Consider the following 24,959-nt stretch of genomic DNA (forward strand, 5'->3'; position numbering starts at 1 on the left):
AAAAATGCTCACTTTTCCACTTTTTAATCATTTTCAGAGAAAGTACTACATAATGAAAACAGCACAGATTTTGCAGTCTTGGAAACTTACATTTGAATCCTGCTTCCACTATATATGAGCTATGTGACCTTGAGATAATTATTTAATCTCTCTAAGTTTCCATTTCATTTTGTTTGTATGCAGCAGATAAAAATAATGACCTTTTTTTTTTAAAAAAAAAAAAAAAAAAAAAAAGAATAAATCCCCACATTCAGGCCCAAGAATGAACTAATTGAAGGCTAATTTAATATGAATTAGTTTTTCTAAATTAAGACTATATACTCAAGAATATGTTGAAAAATCATCTTTAATAAAGAACAAACTATAAAATCAAAAAAAAAAAAAATGACCTTATAAGGCTGTTGGGCGCACTATAGGTAATATAACAAAGATTCTAGAGATTCTGATGTGACCTGCAGAGGCAGGCACTCAGTAAAAGCGGCTATTACATCATAATATTACTCTTGCACTAACTTTAATGTTAATTGGTGTGTTTTCACAAGATGAGCTTTAGAGCCATAATGATGGTTACTTTGGATTAGAGACTGGAAGCAGTATCAGTCTTGGCTTACGTCTCCACACATTATTTTATGACCTCGTATGTCAGGCTCCACGCTTCTCGTTGGAGTTTATGGATGAACAGTGGTACTTGATTTCCGCCTTTGGGGAGGTCTCTGTCTAATGAGGGAGATGAGCGAGTGAATGAGTCGTGTGAACACAGCGTGAAAAGCGCGATGTGAGAGGTATGAGTAGCAGGACTTGCTTGACAGCCGTCAACTGGCAGGAGGTTATATGTGAGAATGGAAAGACGCAAACTTTGCAGGACCTTGCAGAGCCTTAGATAATGATTTTTTGGAAAGTGCAATAACTGCTCAGTTCCCTAGAGAGCATACTCATGCACACCACTGAGAAATACTGCAGCAAGTTGGTAAAGATGCCAGAATCTGTTAAGAGTAAAAAAATGTTTTAAAGATTTTAACAAGAGAGAAGGGACTTCCCACTCTGTAATAAATATTTTTCTTAAATCTAATATTTTGAGGTTATGTTTAATGGAGGTGTGTTATGCAGATTAATTCTTGCTTAGTATTAATACTTTTATTACAAAATTATTACATGAGCACCATAGAGAAGTACATAAACTAAATAGATAAGTAGTCTTATCTTATCTCCCTCTTCAAACCCACACCTCTCCCTTGAGGTCACTTAAGTACAATGTGTGGCTTTTCTGTACACACAATTACATGCACACATTTTCTTTTACTTTGATTAGAAGTAATTATTGTTATAGTGAAGAGGCAATGAGCACATATTGTAGCAGGAGGCAGTCTGACTTCCTTTCCACTTATTGGCTATTGATCTGGAACTCCTGGACTTCGGTTTCCTTATCTGTATAGTGGAGATGATAATAATACCTACCTCAAAGGGTTATGAGCACTTAGAACAATTCAGGCACACTGAAAATACTCAATTAATGTTTGTTATTCTACTTGATCATTTTATGCATATTATTTTTTGTTATAGTTATTTCACATAACAATGTATGACACAAAAGGCTTTTTGTGTCATAAACCTACTGATTCTTTTTAATGGCTACATAGTATTCCACAGTGTGGCTGTAACATATTTTAAAAATTCCCTATTGATGAGCTTTTAAGTTGTTTTCAGATCTTTTTCTATCCCACCCATGAGATAGTAAATATCTTTTTCACATATGCAAGATATCTCTTATTTGCCTAGTATTTATCATTACATTCAGTTTTAGGTACTACAAAGAATGCTGTTTAGGAAATTGTAAATTGAATCCATTGAGTTGAGAAATCAGTTAGAGAGTTATAACCAGTTTTTCTTCCTCTCCCTTGTTTATATGATGTGATATCATATAGGATAGAAACAAAAATTAAAAGGGTTTTAAAAACACTCTCCTAGAGATGGGTTCTCAGAAATATTTGTTGAATAAAGAATATTCAGGAAGCCTTCTTCAAATGCTACTGGATGGTGGAAAACTCTGATGACCTTAACATTTAAATTTTATTTTAAACTTGTATCGACCCTGAAAAAGACAAAATCAGAGTTTTGGAGTGAAACTAGATTGACAGTAGAATCTCTGATTACAGTATCATTTTTGGAGAAAGGCTCACCACGTATTCTCAGCTGAAATCTTGGGAAGATTCAGTCCTTAAGTTATAAGCATTTTAGACATGTCCTGACTTTTCTTTATTCTTTCTGAGAAAATTATAGTTGGCAAGGAAAAGAAGTGTCAAAACATGCCTTTAAACTGATATATACTCAAACATATATTTGACCTTTTTTTTTTCAACAAGAATTTTGAAAGTGCTTTTTAGAGACTAAATATGAGGTCTTTCTTAAGAATGTGTGTTTACATATTTTTTGAAAGAAAAGTAGGGAAAGGCCCAGTCAAAATTATTTAAAACTAATTTTTTACAAGATGTTATTTATAGAAGGAAGTTAATCTAATTTTTTTTCTTCCTATTTACAAACGTAATAGATGCTACTTGGGAAAAGTAAAATATATAGCAAATTAGTGTGTGGAAGAAATGTGCAGCAAAGGAGGTAAAATTTCCTCATAATCCCATCTCTAAGAAATAACCAGTTAGCAGTTTGATATATATTCTTTCTTATTTTTCTGTGCATCAATAATATGTGTATGAACAACATGAATTATTTTGTGCATACCATTCTATAACTACCATGTAAAAATTTTTTTCTTTACAGAAATGTACAAAAATAATACAGCATAATGTGTGCTCTATCTAAAATTAACCATTGTTCCATTTTTCATAGTTGCCTCAGGTCCTTTAAAGGAATCAAACACTAGACATAAAACATGAGTTTCCTTCTAGTCCCATTCAACTACCATGGTCCTCCAAAGTAGCAGTGATCGTAAATTGGATAAATATCTATTTCAACTTGCTTTTTTTTTAAAAATCAGCATCGTGTTTTCAAGATCTGGTTATTTTGACAAATTTAGATGAGTGTTAATTATCCATTCCCCTACTGCCCTACTGACATTGGGTTTTATATGTATACATAAAGTTGCACTAAACATATTTGTAAATATTCCTGAAAATACATGTACAGAACTTTTCTAGGGTGTATACCTAAAGATAGAATTGATGGGTCATGCTGGACGTGCAAGTTCAATTCTACCAGATATTGCCAAATCTCTCCAAAGTGATTGAATCAATTGCCTTCCTGCCAGCAGCATCTGAGGATGTCTGTTTCCACACATTGTTGAACTATTTGGGTTTTGCTAATGTTATGAATATTAAATAATATCTCATTTTAAGATTATTTACATATAACAGTGAAAGTTTTCTCTCCTGAGATTTGAATGTTTATATAATTTTTCAATTTTTCCATTTGCTGTTAAAATTTTTGTTGTAGATTTATAAAAGTTTTAATTTATTTTGGATACCAATCTTTTGTTTTGGGGGGCAGGGATACGTACATGCATTAGACAAAGGTTATGTAGCGATTTTTTTAAATATTCCTACTAAATTATTTTGCCTCATCTATCATTTTCTGAGCATTGTAAGATTTAAAAAACCCACTATAATCGTAGATTAATCAATATTTTCCTATAATCGTCAATTTTTGCTTTATATATTTCAATACAAATTCAAGAATGTCAGATAATCTTGGTTGGCGGTTGTTTTGTATTATGTAGAATTCCTCTGTATTAATGAATTTGCTTTAAATTGTATTTGGACTTTTGTTAATGTTGCTACACTGCCTTGCTTTTTTCCTGTTGGCTTAACATAGCCTTCTTACAACCTTATAGTTTTCATATTTTCCTCAAATTTTGTTTACAGCTATTTTTTTATGTCTGTTTGTCTTTTTGTTTTTTAATCCACTCCATCTGTTTTAAATAAGAAAAGTTAAGCAGTTTGCCTTATTCTAGTTATGGCAATATATTTGGGCTTTTTATTTGGGGTTTCTGCATATGGATTTTTCCTTTATTTTTTTCCCTCCTTCATAGCTTCTTGTTATGCCAAGAAAGTTTTCCGTATCCTTTGTGATTTTTATTTTCTACTGGCTTCTGTCCTTTTGGTGGCAACTTATAATTTTAATGAAGGTACTTTACTATCTGCCTAACAAAGTTTACTCTCTTGAAAAAGACAAGGACGTGGAATAGTTTAGACACCCACTGAATTCATCTGTTTATAACTTCTTCTCTGTTGTCTCAAGTTTCAGTTTCAGCGTTAAGTTGAAAAGATCAGTTACGATGATTGTTTATGCTTGCAATCAATAGTTGGATTTTCCAGAATATTTTATTGATTGCTCAGCAGAGTTTCTTGCATCCAGTGCCTCCATTTGATTTTACTTTTCTTCTGTGTTTTTAGCAATTTCTCAGTGTGCATCTGTAGGTAAGAAAACCTCTTCATCTTTAATGGCTGAAAATATGTTTATTTTGCCCTCACTCTTGAGTTCCATTTTCCTTTGGTTTCTATGACTCCAGTGTTGATTCACAGCCTTTGTGCAGACTTAAGAGGCCAGCAGAACCATTCGCTTTGGGCTCCACTCACCACTATGATGTCCTGTTGTTCTGTTACGTTCTTAGTTCACAGAGATGCTTATCTTGTTTTGAGCTTGGCTCTCCCTTTCCTTATCAAGCATCATAATGATAAAGGGAAAGGCTTCAAAGCTACCAAAAAGAAATGGCATGCTGTCTTTAATTTTTAATCTATCATTGCTGCTGATGAAGCCAAGTAGAGGGTGTAAAATCACAATACTGTCTTTAACCAGACATCAATGTCTTCACTAGCTTTTCTACCTTAAAAAAAGGAAAGAAAAAAAATCAACTTCATAGCCTGGTGTTGCATTTTCTGAATGAACTATAATTCAACCAATCCCCTTCTGAGGGATTTTGGGCTTGTTTTCAATTGTGCCTTAGTACAAATGCAGTACAACATACTTGTGTATGTATCTTTGTACACTTATGTTAGCATTTCTATATGATAAACCTCCATACATTGAATTCAGGGTAAAAATTATGTTCATTAAAATCTTGTGACAACCTTTTGTATTATGGTTGCCTTAGTTAAAGTTAGTTAGCTTAGTTAAGGGCACACACTTTATCTAGGTATGGATCCTAACCCACCATTTCCCTGATGTGTGACTTTGGGCAAATCTCTTAATCTCCCTAATCCTTAGTTTCCTTATCTGTGAAAAGAGGACTAATACAGTACGAACCTCATAGAGTGGCTGTAAGGATGAAGTAAGATACTGAAATGAAAACAATTAGTGTGGCATCTAACCATTACTTATTATTTGCTAAAGACACTGACATGAGCTAAAGGAACCTGAAGCTTGCTGAGACCTGTAGAGGTTTCCAAAAACACTGGTGAGATACACGGGTGGGGCTGGGAGTATATGGTAGATCTCTGTACCTTCAGCTCAGTTTTGCTCTGAAAACAATTCTGAACTGAAAACTACTCTAAAAAATATAGTCAACTTAAAAAAAGAAAGAAAGGAAGGAAGAAAGAAAGAAAGGAAGGAAGGAAGAAAGGAAGGAAGGAAGGAAGAAAGGAAGGAAGGAAGGAAGAAAAAGAAAGAAAAAGAAAAAGAGAAAACACTAGTGCCTGGGGGAACCCATTGGAAATTATGATTCGATAAATTGGAGGTGAGAACAAGCATCTGTATCTTTAAATCTTCTTGGATGATTCTAATGCACATCCAGCTTGGAAATGCCTGGAGGCAAAGTATTTAAAAAGTGAAAGTAAAAAAAACCCCTTCCCTTGGAGTTCATTGTGGTGGGCTTCCCTTGCCCCTGGGGACCTGCTCCAGATGCAAAGGGCAGCTCTCCACAGTCATTTCACTGCAAAGACAAGCACTTCACCCTCCTGAGGCCTTGTAACTCCCACCGCCTGATGCTAAGGACGGTTGTCTTCTAACTCACCCACCACAAGGACATATTTATTCATTTGCTCCAGCAAATCAGTGATCCTATTTTACACGATGTTCATTCCCTCCACAAACGTTAATTGAGCACCTACGGCCGGACATTGATTACACTCAGTGTTAGGAAAACATCAGTGAGTAAAGGAGGCTTAATTCCTCCCCTTAGAGAGCTCAGAGACAGGAGGGATACAAGCCTGAGGTGACTGTGGAGGGGGCGGGGGTGAAGAGGGAAGACAGGGTGCTCCCCAGCACAAGTGACTTCTAAACTGAAACCCGAATTCCCTGGCGTCCAGTGGTTAGGGCTCTGCGCTTCCATTGCAGGGGGTCTGGGTTCGATCCCTGGTCAGGGAACTAAGATCCCACAAGCCGCGTGGTGCGTCCAAAAAACAAAAATAAAAATAATCTGAGACCTGAAAGGAGCCGGAGTTATCCTGTGAGGAGGAGGGAAGAGTGTTCACAGCAATGGCAGTGGTATAGCAAAGACTTGGGAGTGCCACATTTAAGACATTCAAGACACTGGATTTTGGGGTAGAAAGGAGGCCAAAATGAGGTTTAGAAGGCAAACTGAGACCAAATGTTTAGTGTTTTACAAACCAGTGCTTTTAACCCATGTTAAAAAGACTGTTAGCAACCCTAAGAGCGTTGAAACATTGACAGGCTTTCAGCAAAGGGATTGCCATGATGAGATTTGCTTTGGGGGATGGCCTCTGGTTAAGAGCCTAGCTAAGTTGCTGTTGGGAGAGTTCAGTGGCAGGTGATGCTGGCTGCACCTAAGGCAGTGGCAGTGACAGAGAGAGAAACCAGGGGGTGGGCAGTGGTGGTGACTCAACTGCCTCTGTTTGAGAGTTTACCCTGAGGTGCCCACAGCACGCGGCTGTGTAGGCAGCCAGTTACCAAGGTCCAAAACTCAGAAGAGACATCTGAATTGGAAATAATTTAGGGAGGTTCCTTTGTATTATTTTCAGCCAAAAGACGGTGTAGAAGTTCTTTTTTTATTCAATTCTAAGCAAACATCTTAGAGCTACAAAGCCTACTTGACCAACGTTCCAGGTACACGTGAGTAAATAAGATTTGGCTCCAGATAGCAATTACTACTGGCACCTCTTCCTTTCATCTCATGAGACACAAAGTAATGGTAAACATCAATCTAGACACCACAGACTCAGCAAAGGAAAAAAGTTCACTTTTTCCCTGTGGGGAAAAACTTAAATTATTTTCCCTTTGTCTTCATTGCAGGTGTGTGTGTTGTACGGCTTGCCAAGCCTCCTCATCAACTATGTTTGTAAGAAATAGACATGATCCTGTCTGTGTTGTTTGTATTGAAAGTATTCCCAACCTTGAAAAGCATATTAATGTTTAATGAACTAAGACAGACTCTTCTGTAGGCAATGCCTTGATCTGTGCCCTTTCTTTAAAAGCGTTAACACCACAAAGGATACAGAGAGTAAAGTTTGGCTTCCCTTAAGAATTTCACACTATTTCACGCGGCCAATTTAAAAACCTCCCTTGTGCTTTCCTCACACTATTTGTATATAACTTATCTTTTCTCCGCAGGGGGAGTAAACGTTCATTCTGCCGTGTCACCTGTGGTTGGTGGAGTGGTGACGAATGACTGTTTTATGGTATTCTGTGGGTGTGGGCTACATGACTTTATTTGATATCTTCTCATTCCAGGTAGTAAGATCAGCCACTGACTGTTTTCTCTATTAAGATTGTGAACTTACAAGGCACCGTGTGTATTTAAGATCTGATTACACAATTAAGTAGTTTTTTTTCTTTCTGATCTGCTTGAAGTTGTAACGTGGATATTTACAAAACTAATAGACAAAGGTCTACAGTCTACTTAACTTTTAAGAGAAACCGAGCTCCTAGATAAAAACAAACAGATAAGCAGCTTACCAAAGAGAGGTGAGTTAAAATCTTACTCATAAATAATAATAATTTGCAAGAACAAGCAATTCTTCTGAATTTCGCACAGGTATCCTTTAACTGTTGACAGTTTCATCCATTTATCTTTCTCTTCCTTTCACTAGTTTATTACCTACACATTAAAATGGTCAAGGAAACTCTTGCCAATTATCTTGAGTGATTATCTATAACTCAACTCACTGCTTGAAGGATTTTTAAGTCGTTCATATTACATAAGATTCTGTACAAATGGTAATAATTATAAATAATATTTAAGTTTTAGAGACTTATGACAAGGTATTGAGAAATTGAAATAACAATAATGATTATTCTTTTCAGTTCTCATTCAACCACACTGAAAAGATACAGAGGTGCTAATGCCACACCATTTCTTTTTATTCATGATGTAAGAAACTAGGCAGTTAACGAGAATTAATAAAAACTATTAAGATGTGTTTTAATTTCAGCAGAGTCACTTTATACTTTAATGGCAATGACTGTAATTAATAGACTAATTTTCCAGTGATCATGAATAGAGCACAGAGAGGGAGAGAAAGTACATAAATAAATCTACAGATAGGCAAAAAATCAATCTTAAGGAGAGAAATATCTTTCCTAATGTGTTCTATTAGCTGCAGTGGTAAAATTGAGCGGTTTAGGATTAAAACCCTTTTTCCATTCCCCCTCTTTCTTTCTGTTGTAGGTAACAACACACTATACAATGGCGATATGATATATTGTTTGCATCATTCACATAAATCGTATTATTTATTGCATTGTTACATGTGCTGTGACCTCCCACCTCTGTCTCTCTCTCCCTTCCTCTCTCTCGTTCTCTCTCTCACACACACACACATGCATAAAACACATATGTCAGACACAATAAATGTTCTACACGTGGTAACTATTATCATTACTCTTCACTCTTAATGACAACTTGGATAAACATTTTCAGAGTACTATTGAATACATAGAACTCTTTTTTTTCTTATATGAACTGCACATTAAGCTATAACATCAAAACACTTGATCTACAGTTGACGGAGTGAGTCTGAACACACACATGCAGCACAAAATTTGTGGTCTCTGTGTAGCCCATTTGGTGATTAATGGTCGTATTCACTCACATGATTTTAGTCTGTTCCACCTCTAGTATGTATCTGGGAAGAGTAGAGAGACAAGAATATGGGAGGTGTCATTATTAAATAGGGGGTCTCCCTTACTGCATTTCACAGATATCTTCCATAACTCAAATCTAATCTGTACAATGATGTGATTTGCCAGGAATGTGAAGAGACTTAGATCACGCGCTGGATGCAGATGACCAGGCCTCTGCAATAATTACAAAAGCCTTTTAAAAGATACACAGATGTGCTTGGTGTGGCCGTCTGGTCAAAATAAGCATTTTCAGGGTTTTGTCTTCACCTTTGCCCCCTACTCAGCGTGAGAAATGTAAGGAATTTATTGGCTTGTATTTGAGGTCCACCTTGGCTGAGGTTAATAAGATAATACCTTCATCTGTACACATCCACTGACATGCCCTAGCACTGTCCAGGCTGAAGGGATGAGAAGGAGGTGAAAGTATGCTGTAGGCAGATTTATCACCCCGTGAACCAAAATACGCAGGCAAAATTTCCAAGGTCGGTTTTGTATTATTCAAGAGTTCAGGGAGCTCTGTGCTTTTTATCATGCTCGCCATATGAAGAAACAAAGAAAACACAATTTTCCAGTTTCAATAAAGATAATTTATTTGGGGGAAGGAAAATAAAGAATCCTTACTCAACTTGAGCAGTGCACAAAATGGGTTTCCTGTGGTTGTGAGCCATAATTGTAGGGTTTTGTTTCATTTTTATGTTTGGTAATTCAGTTAAATGCTCTGAAATGTGATAGTCATCTCTTGAATGACCTTGTGTTTTAGGGAACATTGATGTGAGTTGCATGACCTTTTAGACTTAGATCTTTGGAGTCTTGTAAAACCACACACAGATGACTAAAATGTCTCAAGTCAAAGGACTATTTGCCTTATCACATGAATATACTCAATTAATTTATCTTTGTTGATAAGCTCACAATAGGTAAAGTATACACTCCATTTACTATTTCTGCAATTTCCCACAAGCCTATAAATATTTCAAAATAAGTTTTGGGGATTTTTTTTAAGTAAGCTCACAAATCATCTCCCAGCTTTCTTCATTAGTCAGCTAACTGCTATCCCTCAGACTCTGGCAGCTGTCTCACAAGGTAAACTGCTGGTCACGGGTGGAATCAGACAGGGAATGATGGTTAGATCAATTCATCACCAATACTGGAAAAAAATACAAAGTCTCCAAAGTATGTGTCCTGTTTTAATGGCCTAAGTCACATGATTTTCATACACGTTTAAAACAAATGTAAGCCCCTTGGTATGAGATTATTTCTCTAGTGGAACCTCAGTTAGTATAGAGTACGCCCAAAACCCTATAGGTAACCTACTATCATGTCCTAAAGTCTTCAGGACTCGTAATCTTATATATTCTAGTTATGCCAGTCGCATGTAGTCTAGTTATGCCAATAGGGGCTAACTCTCTAAGGGTTATAAGAGGCCCAAAGACAGTGGGCTGATGAACTAGAAGATGTCGTTATGCAAATAGTGTCCAGAGTGATGACCCGGTAGGAGACAGTAAAATGAGCCGTCGGGCCAAATTCATAAAATTCCAGCTTTATGTGTTTTGTTTCATTTTGCTGCTATTTTACCAGCTAAACGTTTAGGAAGTACATTTAGAAGCCATTTATCACCCCACATACAGGGGACAAAGTAACTCATACGCCTCAAGATAAGGATGCTCCATTAGAGGGAATTCCCTGGTGGACCACTCGGTGCTTCCACTGCCATGGCATGGGTTCAATCCCCGGTCGGGGAACTAAGATACCACAAGCCGTGCAGCACTGCCAAAACAAAACACAGCAAAACACAAAAACAACAACAACAAAAATAAGCAATAAAAAAAAAGTTCCATTAGACACTTTACCATATGTATTTTTGCTTTTCAACAGAGGCATTTTGATCTGAAAACTGTGTAAGTCTAGAGATTAAAGAGATGTTATCTTGCTAAAAGGAAAAAAAAATGATATAAGGAAGTCGATAAGATGAAGCGAACTGTTCTTTGGAATTTCATCGTACAGTTTGATGTGGAAAAGTAAACGTAACAGAAATGGTTTCTGTTTCCTTCTTAACAGAACCCATCCTCTACTTTGGTGACGTCGAGTACCCTGTGGACGAGAGCATAGGCTCCGTGGACGTGCGAGTGTGGAGAACCGGCACTGACCTGTCCCAGGCTTCTAGCGTCACCGTGAGATCTCAGAAAACAGATTCTCCCTCTGCCGACGGTGAGCAGTTTCCTACAGCAACTCTTCTGAGGACTCTACAATTTTCGACTTACCATGATGAAATACCTTAAAGCCCAAATACTTCACTTCTGTTTAAGCAGTCTGGTTGAATGTAATTTTTTTCTGAAATTATTACTGTATAGTCAGTAAATCTAGGCTCTATTTACTATTGTGAGAAAATACATCTAAAGGGCCACAAATCAAAAGCTGAGTTATAAACATATAAGTCAAAGACTCTACATTTGAATGCCTTTATTTGCATGAATTGGTTCTCTGTACTTTGGGAAATCTACCATCGTTGAATATTATGACGTCATATGCACAACTAGAATAATCGTGAAGGCCACCCTCAGAGAAATCTAGTGGCATTTAAGTATCATGCAGGTATGTATCTCCAGCTTGGCTCCTTCCTCATTTTAAACAAATGTCCCTATAAATACTTGGGACCCAAAGACTTTTTCTACACTTCATTATATAGTCTGTCCTAGCCGACACATGCTTGCCTTTTATTCTGGAATCTACATCTGCAAAAAGTTTATCATAAAGCTAGGACAAGCAAAAGATAAGAAATTTCCTTTTTTGTCCCATCTAAATGACCAACAATACAAACTATCTCTTACACATGCCCACACACATGTACATCATACACACATCACACATTCATCACATATATCATTCATCCCATTTTATGTCACCCTTACGTTTTCACTTTTTAAATGTCGTAGAACCAGCATAGTGTTTTGCATGTAGTCTGTGTCCAACAAACATCTGTTTAGCCAAATTAGTCATTTCTTTAGACAAAATTCAAATCAAAGAAAGAGGTGAGAATAAAGGTGAAGAAGAAGAGGAAAAGAAAAACACGGAAAGAACCACAGTGAGATTCAGATACGGAAAGAACCACAGTGAGATTCAGATGCAGAGACTTTTAAAAATGAATTAAAGACACATACTCAAATATAGTTGCGTATTCAGAGGTAAACAGATACAAAATGAGAGTCAGAAGAGCAGAAGGTGTGAAAACAAGGAAGAAATAACACTGAACACTCTCCCCTGTTCCCAGGCTTTATGGATGTAGTGCCTAAAGATTAAGAGAAAGTTTTGTTTTTTTAACTACTTTAGAACATAAATGGAGATGTCAACACTAGTATGCGCCCCACAGTCTGACAAATAATAAGCCAAAACCCAAGTATGTCTTTGAGAATAATAAGCCAAAAACCAAATACGTCTCTGGGGCAGGCGTGGGTGAAGCATGTCAGGCAAAAGCTTGTGTCTGAAATGTGTTGTTTTAACCAGCAGGCAGTCGCACACCTAAAGTTCTGTAGTAGCTTCTGAAAATAGATTTGGATATTTAGCTAATGATAACAAAATTTCAATATTTATATTTCATATATAACTTATGATAATCAAATACTTGATTGATATGAGGGTTATTTTTAGACCTGATTTTTATTAGTTCTGTTTGAGAATTCCAAAATAGATTTAAAAAAACTATAAGACAGAAAGCTAAACTAACTAAAGGTAAAATAACTTGTTAGACATAGATAAGACAAAGTTCAGAACCTGATCTTTGATCTACCATCTCAATAACCAAAAGGTTAGATACTAATCTTTTGCACTTCATTAAATGTATTTTCCGTAACGGTATGCTAGTCTATATATTTATAAAAGGATTATAAATATATCTACATAGTTTGCGTCTCATAATTTTGTTTAAATTTAGTTAGTCCCCAACTGAAAAATTCTTCTGTTACTGTCACAGCTGGAACAGACTATGTGGGAATCAGTCGTAATTTAGATTTTGCACCTGGAGTCAACATGCAGACTGTTCGTGTTATCATTCTGGATGATCTTGGACAACCGGTGCTGGAGGGAATTGAGAAATTTGAACTTGTGCTTCGAATGCCTATGAATGCTGCCCTTGGTGATCCCAGCAAAGCCACGGTGGCCATAAATGATTCTGTCTCAGATTGTGAGTGTTTATTAATTTATGATGATAAGTAAAACGATAAGCTAGAGTTTATGTAAATGTTAAGTAAAATGATAAACTAGGGTTTATATACCTGTATTAGTTTGCTAGGGCTGCCATAACAAAGCACTACAGACTCAGAAATTTCTTGTCTGACAGTTCTGGAGGCTAGGAGTCCAAGATCAAGGTATCAGCAGGATTACTTCCTTCTAAGGGATGCAAGAGAAGAATCTGTTCCAGCCCTCTCTCTTGTCTTGTAGACGGCCATCTTTTCCCTATGTGTCTTAGCTGTCTACATCAGCTTCTATGTGTGTCTCTGTGTCCAAATTTCCCTTTTATATAAGGACACCAGTCATATTGAATTAGGGCCCACCCTCATGACTTCATTTTTACTTGATTAGTTCTGTAAAGACCCTATCTCCACATAAGGTCACATTCCGAGGTACTGGGTGTTAGGACTTCAACCTGTGAATTGGGGGACACAGTTCAACCCATAATAATACCTTAGCCGACCAAGTCTTAGTTTCTCATCCTGATTATTTTGATAGAATTAAACAGTGTCAGAAGAAAACTTTCAGTCTTCCTCGCAAATTTAAAAAAATGAGATTGTTATCAATATCTTGATTGTGTGTCAAGAACTCCCTCCCACAGGAGGGTGGAACCACATGGGGTTGCACAAACCCTTGAGTATTAATGGTCTTTTTCCATTTCTCAACACAAGACACTTTCTGTTATCTCCTTACTCCCAGACACTCCTGAAATTCCCCTAATGATGTGCCAAAAATACTGTTCTGAAGCAATAAGCTTCTGGACACATGGCAGGGCTCTCTGACACGTCATCACAAGGAAATTCTGAATAATCTTCTACCATGATGATCTTGACATTGCTTGGAGGAGTCTAACCTATTGTCAATGAGACTTATAGTTAATTGACCCAGTATAGGTGTCACTTTCTATTATATAATATATATAATATTATAGCCATTGTCAACTTTTCCAACACAGTCCAGGTAAACTATGCATGTGATTATGTGCACAATATTTAATATCATTCATATCAAGAAATTCTGAAAAGCTCATGATAAAGCAACATATATAGACACAGACATCTTAAAATCTCTGGTTTTATCTACTTTTTCACATTTCATTGCATCTTCCTACTCCACAAAATAGGCAGAGCAAAATTACGAGGATAAGGAAATCAAAATACTGAGTTAAGTGATTTGCTCAAGGCCAAAACACTGACAAGTGACTGAGTGGAGAGTTGGATCCAGTTCTTCTCATTTCTGTTCAATTATTCTTCCCACGAAACCATGTTTTCTGAAATGCCGTTTTCCTTACATTTCTGTTCACTTTGATCCATATGTTTATTTATTTTCTTGTATTTTTTTTTGCAGTGCCTAAGATGCAATTCAAAGAACGAGTATATACTGGCAATGAAAATGACGGGCAGATAGTTGCCACGATCCACAGGAGTGGAGATATCCAGTACAGGTCTTCGGTGAGATGCTACACGCGACAGGGGTCTGCACAAGTGATGATGGACTTTGAAGAACGCCCAAACACTGATATCTCCACCATCACCTTCCTCCCTGGTAAGTTTCAGCTTGAAATTTCTATTTGGAATTTGCGGAAGCCAAGTTTTGGGTGTGAGATATCTATCAAGGAAATACAAGTTCTTGATTTCAACAAGCTTATGACATGGTTTAATGTGCACTAAATGATAACAAAGTGAGGTAGATTTTAACAGGGTGAATGAATGTTCTTTTGGTTTCCATATCAACTTATTGATTAGTTTCTAGTGATGTGCTATATTGTTTATTCAAACTTTATTCAGCAGATAATGGCATATCAAATGTGTAGATTTCACAGTACTGGGAAAGACTTAATGTTCAAATGACAGAAATGAAAGGAAATAGATGTCACATTTTTAATATGTATCCAATGTCATAAAATATTTGATCACTTTGATCCAATAATTGTACAAGATACATGTACTGTGGTCAAATTAACAATGACCAACCAGTACAAAGTTGCTAAATTTGCCTCCTGATCATAATGTTAGAAATTTGTAAATAAAATTGGCATTTCCTCTTTTCCCCTTGTTTTCAGACATAAGTGACAGGACTTAAGACAGGCATTAAAGAACTCCCTGTACAAATAGGGCCTGTCATTGCATATGTTCAAACCTCGTCATTCATTCAGCAAATATTAATCAAAGGCTTATTACATGCCAGACACTGTTCTTTGCACTGTTGATACAGCAGGGAAAAAAGCAACATCCCTGCCCTCATGGGGCTTACCTGCTGGTTGCAGATGCTTCCCTTATGGCCTACGGGATGTGATTGTCCTGCTGTCATTATTATTGTTCCAGGTGAGACTGAAAAGCCTTGTATCCTTGAGCTGATGGATGACGTACTATACGAAGAGGTAGAGGAGCTCCGTCTGGTTCTTGGCACTCCACAAAGCAACTCCCCTTTTGGAGCTGTGGTTGGTGAACAGAATGAAGCTCTGATAAGGATCAGAGATGATGCTGATAGTAAGACGCCGTTTCCTGTGTTCAGCTGTAAATTAGGAACTGAAATCCATCTGTATTAAAGTTTTAGGTGGCTCAGAAAATAACCCCCTCTTTCTGACTTGGCTTTTAAAGTAATTGAGAAATAGGAAAAAGACTAAGATAAGTGGAGAACGAAATAAACCATTTAAACCGAAAGTTATATTGAAGAACATGGTTTATAGCTAAATGCTAAATCCCAAGCATTCGTACCTCCCTGCTCCTCCTCACGTACCCTTGGGTGCAGGTTGTCCTGGGTCAACAATTTCCTCCTTCCCGTCCCACTGTCAGTGACCCACTGCTGTAAAATTTTTGGCGCATAGAGACAGCCCAGAGCACGTGATTTCGGGGGGGTGGTTAATTCCTAAGGAAGGAGCTGGGCCACGCATGCTCAGTTTCTCATGACACCAGTGATACTGAGCGAGGGGACAGAGGGAAGGCAAGAGAATAATATATTTAAGCTCCTCCCACATGGGAAACAAAGAAAAAACATTAGAAATGGAGAAAAAAAGCATTCCCTTTGCAATTTAATTTGTCTGTGTCTCCCACTGTTATAGAGACAATTATTAAATTTGGAGAGACCAAATTTAGCGTCAGTGAACCAAAAGAACCAGGACAGTCGGTGGTTATAAAAATTCCAGTGATTCGCCAAGGAGACACTTCAAAGGTTTCCGTTGTGAGGGTTCACACCAAGGACGGCTCAGCCACCTCTGGAGAGGACTATCACCCTGTGTCGGAAGGTATGGGGGCTCCCAGGGCCTGTGTCCAGATGGGTTGTGCTCACACTATGTTAGTGCTGGTGCCCTTGGGAAAAAAGAAGAGAAATATCCATCCAACTGAAATACAAATACAGGTACTCCTTTAAATTAATCTCCTTCAGGAAAACAAAGTCAATGGAATTTATTTCCAGGATTTCCCCTTTTGACTGCTGGGTACATGTGTTAGGGAAATTTTGAGTCAGTGTGCTAGATGATCTTCTGTTTTGAGTCTACAGTCCTTTACTTTTCAGTGGGTTTTACCTGCATTATGGCAATCCGATGTTAAATAATAATTTTCCTGAATATTCTACTGCATTGAAAATGTGCGTGATAGCCAAGAAGATAGTCATAGAACAACAGCAATCCAAAACTTCAAGCTAGGAAGTTTAGTGTTAATGGAGGACAGTAAAAGGGGGACAGATTACCAACCACAGGGACCATGAATTCTCTGGGCCTTAGGAACTCATAATGAATACATTTCATCCATCCCTCTCCTTCTTCAAACTTTCACCAATTACTTTTATGAGTATAAAACAAGTCAGTTCTTCTCTCTCTCTGTGGATTGTTCACCGGCAAAATAGAGACTGCCAACAGTTTTTGGTGATCATAGACTACAGGCATTCATCTTGATCTGCTCATTTGAGAACAGAGTTTAGAAAGTGACAGAATCAGTAATAGAATTAATGAAACAGTTGGAAAAACTAGCATCTTCTACAAAGGACCATTTATTTTCTTTGCACATATGGTAAAAGTTTGATGTACTACTATAGAGCTTCAAAGTTATCCTCATATTATTTTCTATGTAAAGAATGATAATATATTGGAAATATACGCATAAAACCCAAAATGAGAGGAAAAAACTGATCAGCTGCTAAATTATAAAATCTAAAATAAGTATTTCTAAAATGAGCATGTTTTACATGAAGGAAACACCTTCTAAATGTGGATGACATGACCTTTAACAGAAGATGCTTTTCTTATAAAGAAAACAATTCTTTTTGCTAAGACGGAAACAAAATTATATGTATATAGTAAATTGACAAATGAAATCAGAGAAAACTTAAATAACAGTAAATCAACCTGTGTCTCTTTTATCCTATAAATGTCAACATGTGTTTATAAATATTTATAATAACAATTTAATAATCTTTCCTGAAATATATTTTAATTTCTCCTTTTATGGTCCAAATTGAGGTAGTCATTTACAACAAACAAAAAATAAATATAGAATAAATGTTGAAATATTTTTGTGTTAAAAATGTCCAGGGGCTTCCCTGGTGGTGCAGGGGTTAAGAATCCGCCTGCCAATGCAGGGGACACGGGTTCGAGCCCTGGTCTGGGAAGATCCCACGTGCTGCCGAGCAACTAAGCCCGTGCGCCACAACTACTGAGCCTGTGCTCTAGAGCCTGCGAGCCACAACTACTGAGCCCGCGTGCCACAACTACTGAAGCCTGCGCACCTAGAGCCAGTGCTCCACAACAAGAGAAGCCACCGCAGTGAGAAGCCCACGCACCGCAATGAAGAGTAGCCCCCGCTCGCCACAACTAGAGAAAGCCTGCACGTAGCAACAAAGACCCAACGCAGCCAAAAAATAAATAAATAATTTTTTTTTTTTTTTAAATGTCTTAAGTGGCTGAGGAAACAACTATCACCTAGCATGTATACTGTAAGAAAACAATTAATTTAAGCATTTAAAATAAATACTTAAGTTTTCAACTTCTTAGAAACTAGGTTTATATAATTCAGAGGGTTACAAAACTCAAATGTTTACAAGGCCAAGACAAACAATGAAAATGAGGGAAGCAAGGAAAGTGTGAGGGAAAGATGGAGTGATGGAAATGTTCTTCAACCAGAAGGTCCATTCCCTGCTGAGAAAGATCTGTACTGTCATAGCCAGATGACTGTTGCCAGGCAGAAAAGTGCAAAAGATCTAAAAAAATCTGTATTTTTCTATGAAATCCCCAGATGTTGAAGGGTTAGAAAATAAATTTTCATTGCAGCTTCACACAGGTCAAATCAAACAAATTGGTGACCCAGAATCGATCAGCTATTTTCATCCTCTGGAACGAGGACCGTAAGCCCTCCTGGGGTATGAGAAATCTAAAGCTAATGGTATCAAAGAACTGACTAAGGCCAGTGTGGAAAATGGCTGTACCCAGAAACAGAACTAATTTTAAAGATGAGTCTGGCTTACTAACACAATTTTAAAGAAAAAGATCCTTTTCATAATTGACAGAAGTAGGAAAAGAAAAATACGTTGGAGACACATTTTCTTCTGCCACATTTGAAAGGATTTCTTAATTTAGAATTATAATGATTGAATACCGCCGTTACATGAGAAAGCAGCATCTGTTATCGTCTCTGATTGGAATGATTATGCATTATAGTCTTTATTTTCTCCTCTGAACCAGTTTTTCAAAAGGCATTGTAAAACCAACAAAATTGTTTATCCAAGTTTGGTCAGCTGCTTATTCTTGAGTTCAGTAAAATCAGTTAATTTTTTAACATTTTAAGAATCTCAGAATGAATGGTTAAAAAAGGATTACCATTATTGGGTTTAATTTTCATGACAATGAAGGAATTATTTTTAGTTAGGAGCGACGGGGTGAGAGAAAAAACACCATTAACGTTTTTCTTAAAAAAAATTGCTGAATTTCCAAGATTAACATCAACAACCAAAAGAAGTCTTTTTAAAATATAATTTGACATGATATTAAAAATTTCAACAATTTGATGTCCAGCTTTTCTAGATATATACATAATGAAAATACTATTCACACTCAGTAATGCCTGTGATCGTATATTTGACTTATGTCCTATTGGTTTAGAAATTCTGGGAAATGAGAGGTGAGTTTGTCTGATTGTGCCGATGTCAGAATTGTTGATTGTCTATTCCATAACTCTGCATTTTTTCAAACTGTGGGTCAAAAAATCAATTTAGTAGCTTATGATTAGAATTTTCTTCTGGATAAAATGGAATAGAATAGAAAATACTAGAGTGCAATGCATATCGTAAGAACAGGTGATGTTTTTAAAACTTTTTATTCCATTTTATCCACACTCACATGCGCACACAAACATATACACGTAAGTATACTGGGCCACAATATAAAATATATTTCGCCTTGTGGGTCACTGTCAAAGAAGCTTAAGAAAAACTTCGCATATTCCTATGTAAAAGATTTAAACCTGTGACTTTGCATTTGTAGAAATTGAGTTTAAGGAGGGAGAAATCCAGCACATTGTTGAAATTGAAGTAATATTCGATGGGGTAAGAGAGATGAGAGAGGCCTTCACTGTCCACCTAAAACCCGATGAAAATATGATAGCAGAGACGCAGGTAAGTAATTTATGGATATGAATTTGTGGCCAGCATTTTATCATGGAAAATGCATGTAAACATCACATAGTGTACAGTTAAGTAATCAACTTTATACAACCCTTGTATAAAGACAATGCACATAATCTCTTTTCACCTCCTAAATAAATTTTGTTTTCATTTGAAAACAAGAATCAAGAAAGTCCTAAATTCCCTGGCAGTCCAATGGTCAGGACTCCATGCTTTCACTGCCGAGGGCACGGGTTCGATCCCTGGTCAGGGAACTAAGATCCTGCAAGTCCCGCGGTGCAGCCAAAATAAAAAATTCCTGTCTCTTTCTTGAAAAATCATGTTTGTAGAAACTCAAGGACTAGAGCCTCTGAGTCCCACACCAGCCCAGTTACCCTTCCTATTTTAGTCAATAACGACTGAATCTGGGATTAACCTCCAGAGAGAAAGCATAGTCTCAGCACAAAGATGAGGCTATTAATTTAGTGCCACAACTCATGAAAACACACATTTCAACCCACAAAACAGTTTGCTAACCCTCAAAATTTCCACCTGCTCATGGTAACTTTATTAAATTGATGTCCAGAGCCTCAGTGACCCAAATGTTACTGTCCTAACACTTCTTTCCTGTGTTTATTTAATTTATATTGTCTCATCAACCAGATATTCTTCAAGATAAACGTAATTTCCATAGAATTTTGACCTTTAAGCCTAATTTTTAAAGCTAAATGATTTAACGAACAGACCAATGTTTACAATGTCTGTGCTTACATTTACTCTATTTCTTTTATTATTTGTTTCACTATTAGCATGAGATCAAATTGGGGAGACTTTTTTTTCCCTTAAGTACAGGTATTTTTAATATTTTATAATTTTTACTACTTGAGGATATTTACAGTGCCTTGGGGTTTTTTTTTAAGTCGTATTTAAAATTCAAGAAGTAGGGGCAGAAAATCTTTTTCAAATATATTTTTGTAAGTCTTGATCACATAAGAAGTGAGTCTTTAGTTTTTATGGAGCATCATATTAAACTCTTGAGTAAGAGGAACAGAGATTCACTCAAATCACTTCAAGTGATCAAAGCCCCTTTTAAGAAGACACGCGTAAATACAGGCTTGGAAACTGCGATGTACCGTTGGATGTTGGAAGATGATTCGGGAGCAAAAGGCAAATGTATCAGCGGGGTTTCCTTGTCATTCTACCCCCAGTAGATGTTCACAGGTTCCTCTTCTGTCTGTGACTCAGCTTCTCCCTCTGCCTGTGCTTCTGTCCTCTGCTCCTCTGAAGCTGCACTTTTCACCTGACATCCACTTCAGCAGGGCCCATGCTGTCACATGACCTCTAGGATCTGCCTTCTCCCTGGTCTCGTTCAGCTTTCCTCCCACTATTAACTAATTGACTTTGTCATGGATCTTCCACTTTACCACCCCGAGACAGACTTAACTACTATCATCACAATTTGGAGAAAAAAATTCAAGCCCAAATACTTTGTGGGCCACTGGGCAACCCAGGACTCAGGTACCCTCCCCTGCACCTTAAGATATGGCCCAGGTGCCAGGGTCATGAGGAAAAAAGCACATAGAGCCTGTCACACTGCAGAGGCTCTAGGTGTGACAATTTTTACTATAATGAAGCCATGGACTTGCCAAGCATTGTGAGTATTGTTCTGCACAATAGAAGCACCAGGAGTCTAATATTTCAATAATCATGGAGAATTATCTCTTCCTTCTAGGCCACTAAAGCCATTGTGTACATAGAAGAATTGAACAGCATGGCAGATGTCACTTTTCCTTCTGTCCCTCAAATTGTGTCCTTACTGATGTATGATGACACTTCCAGAGCCAAAGAGAGTGCTGGACCTGTGTCTGGTTATCCTGTTGTCTGTATCACGGTGAGTAGGAAGTTGAGGAAAATTGTAAAATAGTTAAAATAATTATGAACATTAACCAATATAGTATGGGCTTTGTCATGATGAAATAAAAGTGGGGAAAAACTGCAGGATTTAATCTTTGAACTTTGGAAAGGAAACTGTTGATCAAGTAAAGGTCCTATTTTTCTTCCTTCATCTAACAAAGGTTTACTAACTGATGTACACATAGTATGTTATCTCATATTATCTCAGGGTTTGTCACTGAGAGAAAAATAAATAAGATATGAACTCTACACTCAAGGAATTTAAACATAAGGGAGAGAAAAAGATATAAGAATCAGTCACTCTACTATAAGGCATGATGTGATCATTATACAAACTAGGAGATAGAACAGCAGCTCCACCTGTGAGGGAAGGTTTGGGATCGTCCGATGAAAATGTCAATAGTTTAAGAGTCACATAAGGAAACGTCATTCCTGGATGAAGTGGTTGCCTTGCAAATGGCATATTATAGTTACTTTTTCAATTGCCTTCTCTTAGCTATAAATTATAAGCTCCTTGTGAGCAAAAACTGGGACGCATTTATTCTTACTTTGCAATACCCCTGGTGTAATCACCTACATATAATAGGTATACAATAAATGTTTTTTGGATTAGCAAGGCAGAAATAATAATGCGGTGCAAGTTACAGAGGTCTTGAAATGTTATGTTAAGGAACGTGCACTTCATTTTTTGGGTAGCAGGGAGCTCTTGCACAGAAGAATGGCATGAGAGGGCTTCCCTGGTGGTGCAGTGGTTGGGAGTCCGCCTGCCAATGCAGGGGACACGGGTTCGAGCCCTGGTCCGGGAGGATCCCACATGCCGCGGAGCAGCTAGGCCCGTGTGCCACAACTGCTGAGCCTGTGCTCTGGAGCCCGCGAGCCACAACTACTGAGCCCGCGAGCTACAACTACTGAGACCCGTGCACCTGGAGCCCGTGCTCCGCAACGGGAGAGGCCACCGCAATGAGAAGCCCGCGCACCGCAAGGAAGAGTAGCCCCTGCTCGCCGCAACTAGAGAAAGCCTGCACGCAGCAACGAACACCCAACACAGCCAAAAATAAAATAAATTAAAAAAAAACAGAAAAAAGAATGGCATGAGAAGAGGGGTTGTATTGGAGTGTTACCATGGCAACAGTGGTCACCTGCCGAGAAAGGCCCTGAATTAGATAGAAAGGTGATGCTTGGAATGGGAAGGAAAAGACCAACTTAAGAGCCATCCTACAAAAAGGATCAACCAAGTTCACTGACCCACTGGATGTGGGGGCAAAATGAGAGAGAGGAGAAGAGAGGGAGAGAGAAAAGAACAAGGACGATTCGACAGCTGTGAGGAGTCGGGAGGTGATGCAATGAGCATCACTTTTACTCGTATCAACTTAAAGGTGGAAAAGGCCAAGAAGCTGTTTGAAATGCAAGATTAGAGTTCATAAAAGCTAGCATCGCTAGGGCTAGGAATTTGAAAGTTGCCTGAATAACATGTAGAAATGGAAAAAACGTAGCAGTGAAAACACTAAAGGAGAGAGAACTTAAGAGGAATAATGTCCACCTTGTTCTAAACTGGGGCCCTAACATGGTTATTTGTTTCCCATAGGCTTGCAACCCTAAATACTCAGACTATGACAAAACAGGATCCATTTGTGCAAGTGAGAACATCAATGACACTTTGACCCGGTACCGCTGGCTGATCAGCGCGCCCGCGGGCCCCGACGGAGTGACCAGCCCCATGAGAGAAGTGGACTTTGACACCTTTTTCACTTCATCCAAGATGATCAGTTTAGACTCCATATACTTCCAGCCCGGCTCCAGGGTGCAGTGTGCAGCTCGGGCTGTGAATGCCGACGGCAATGAAGGCTTGGAGCTGACGAGCCCTCCCGTAACCATCGGCAGAGAAGAAGGTAGTGCGAGGCCCTTTTCACATACAGGTCGCTGGAATACCGTGGAATGTTATATATGTCTAATTTCCAGTTACTCATTCCTCCAGATGCCCCATGTATTCCGTAATACTCTATAAGTATTTTTAAATGATAATCTATTTTCGCAAAAATATTCATTAGAAAACAAATATCTATTCATTTTGCATTTTTCGATCACCGAGCATATGTCAGGCTTTTGGCTGTCATATGAAAAATAAGGCAGGATTCCTGCCTTCCAGGAGTCCATACTCAAAGTGAAGACACAGACAAATTTTAGTCTGGACAGGACACAGAAATGCAAAAGTAGTAGTGATGGGTTCTAGCCTGAGTGGGTCTGGAAAGGTTTCATCAAAGAGGAGACGCTTAAGCTGAGTCTTGAGAACAGTAGGGGAAACAAGCCTGAGCAATGACTCGCAGAAGCGTGAAAGAACATGGAGTATCCTGGGAACTACAAGCAGAGAAGTGGGGCAGGACGTAAGGGAGAGGAAGGGAGATCAGGAGATGAAGCAGTTGGTACGCAAGGGTCAGATCTGGACAGGGCAGCTCATGTGTGATGCCAAATCACTGCCAGCTGGGCGCTGGATGAACAGGAGTTTGCTGAGGCAGGAGGGGAAGGACAGTCCAGGTAGAGGGGTGTGTACAAGCGTCCATACTTGGTTATTAGAGGGGAGGTTGAGGTCAGGGCTAGAACCCGGACACAGTGAGGTGGAAAATACATGTGCCCGGAGATAACACTGACGAGACAGGAAATCCACTTTACAAAACTAATCCTTAACTCTGCAGAAGAATGTTTAAATCAGAGTTTTAAAATAACAGTCTTTTTATAAGATTCTATTTCTAAAAATTCCATTTGTGTACAACACTTCAGATGTACATATGTTGCAGCAAGAAAAGTTATATGTACCACCTCCCACCATTATATATTCAGGATCAATATTTATTGATAACATGTAGCGTAACCATGTTCTTTTATTAGGATTAGAATGTATGGTTTTTAACTTTCTCTTAAAACCAAACTATTGTGCTGGCACCAAAAATAAATTAAACAATGCCCTAAAATGAGTTGCCCCCAATTAATAAAGCAGACATCCCAGATGCTAGGGCCTGATTCTGATCTGTTTTCTACAAACAGAAAAGAAATTATATATTGCCTAGTTCTCTGGAAACTGTGATCCAGCATCGGGCGGTATTAAAATGAAGACATTACAGTGCTTTCAAAGCAAACATGCGAGGAAGATTTTCATGTTAAAATTCTAGATAGATAGATTAGACAATGAGTTAAAATTTATAATACAC

The 24,959-nt window shown here is 37.9% G+C and overlaps 1 protein-coding gene across 2 annotated transcripts in view; it reads left to right on the plus strand.

The window, feature by feature from the left end:
- FREM2 (FRAS1 related extracellular matrix 2) overlaps window positions 1-24,959 on the plus strand; it is a gene marked incomplete at its 5' end in the record, with an annotated part of 139,498 nt that overhangs the window by 91,741 nt on the left and 22,798 nt on the right. For both annotated transcript variants that reach the window (XM_082365245.1, XM_082365246.1), the window contains 8 exons: window positions 11,086-11,235; window positions 12,995-13,204; window positions 14,599-14,796; window positions 15,576-15,740; window positions 16,313-16,495; window positions 19,724-19,854; window positions 21,575-21,733; window positions 23,342-23,645. In XM_082365245.1, the coding sequence (XP_082221371.1) occupies window positions 11,086-11,235; window positions 12,995-13,204; window positions 14,599-14,796; window positions 15,576-15,740; window positions 16,313-16,495; window positions 19,724-19,854; window positions 21,575-21,733; window positions 23,342-23,645 (1,500 nt within the window). The remainder of the gene's footprint in view (window positions 1-11,085; window positions 11,236-12,994; window positions 13,205-14,598; window positions 14,797-15,575; window positions 15,741-16,312; window positions 16,496-19,723; window positions 19,855-21,574; window positions 21,734-23,341; window positions 23,646-24,959) is intronic.

Source organism: Balaenoptera borealis, assembly GCF_965194805.1.
Source record: "Balaenoptera borealis genome assembly, chromosome: 18".
Classification (NCBI taxonomy): domain Eukaryota; kingdom Metazoa; phylum Chordata; class Mammalia; order Artiodactyla; family Balaenopteridae; genus Balaenoptera; species Balaenoptera borealis.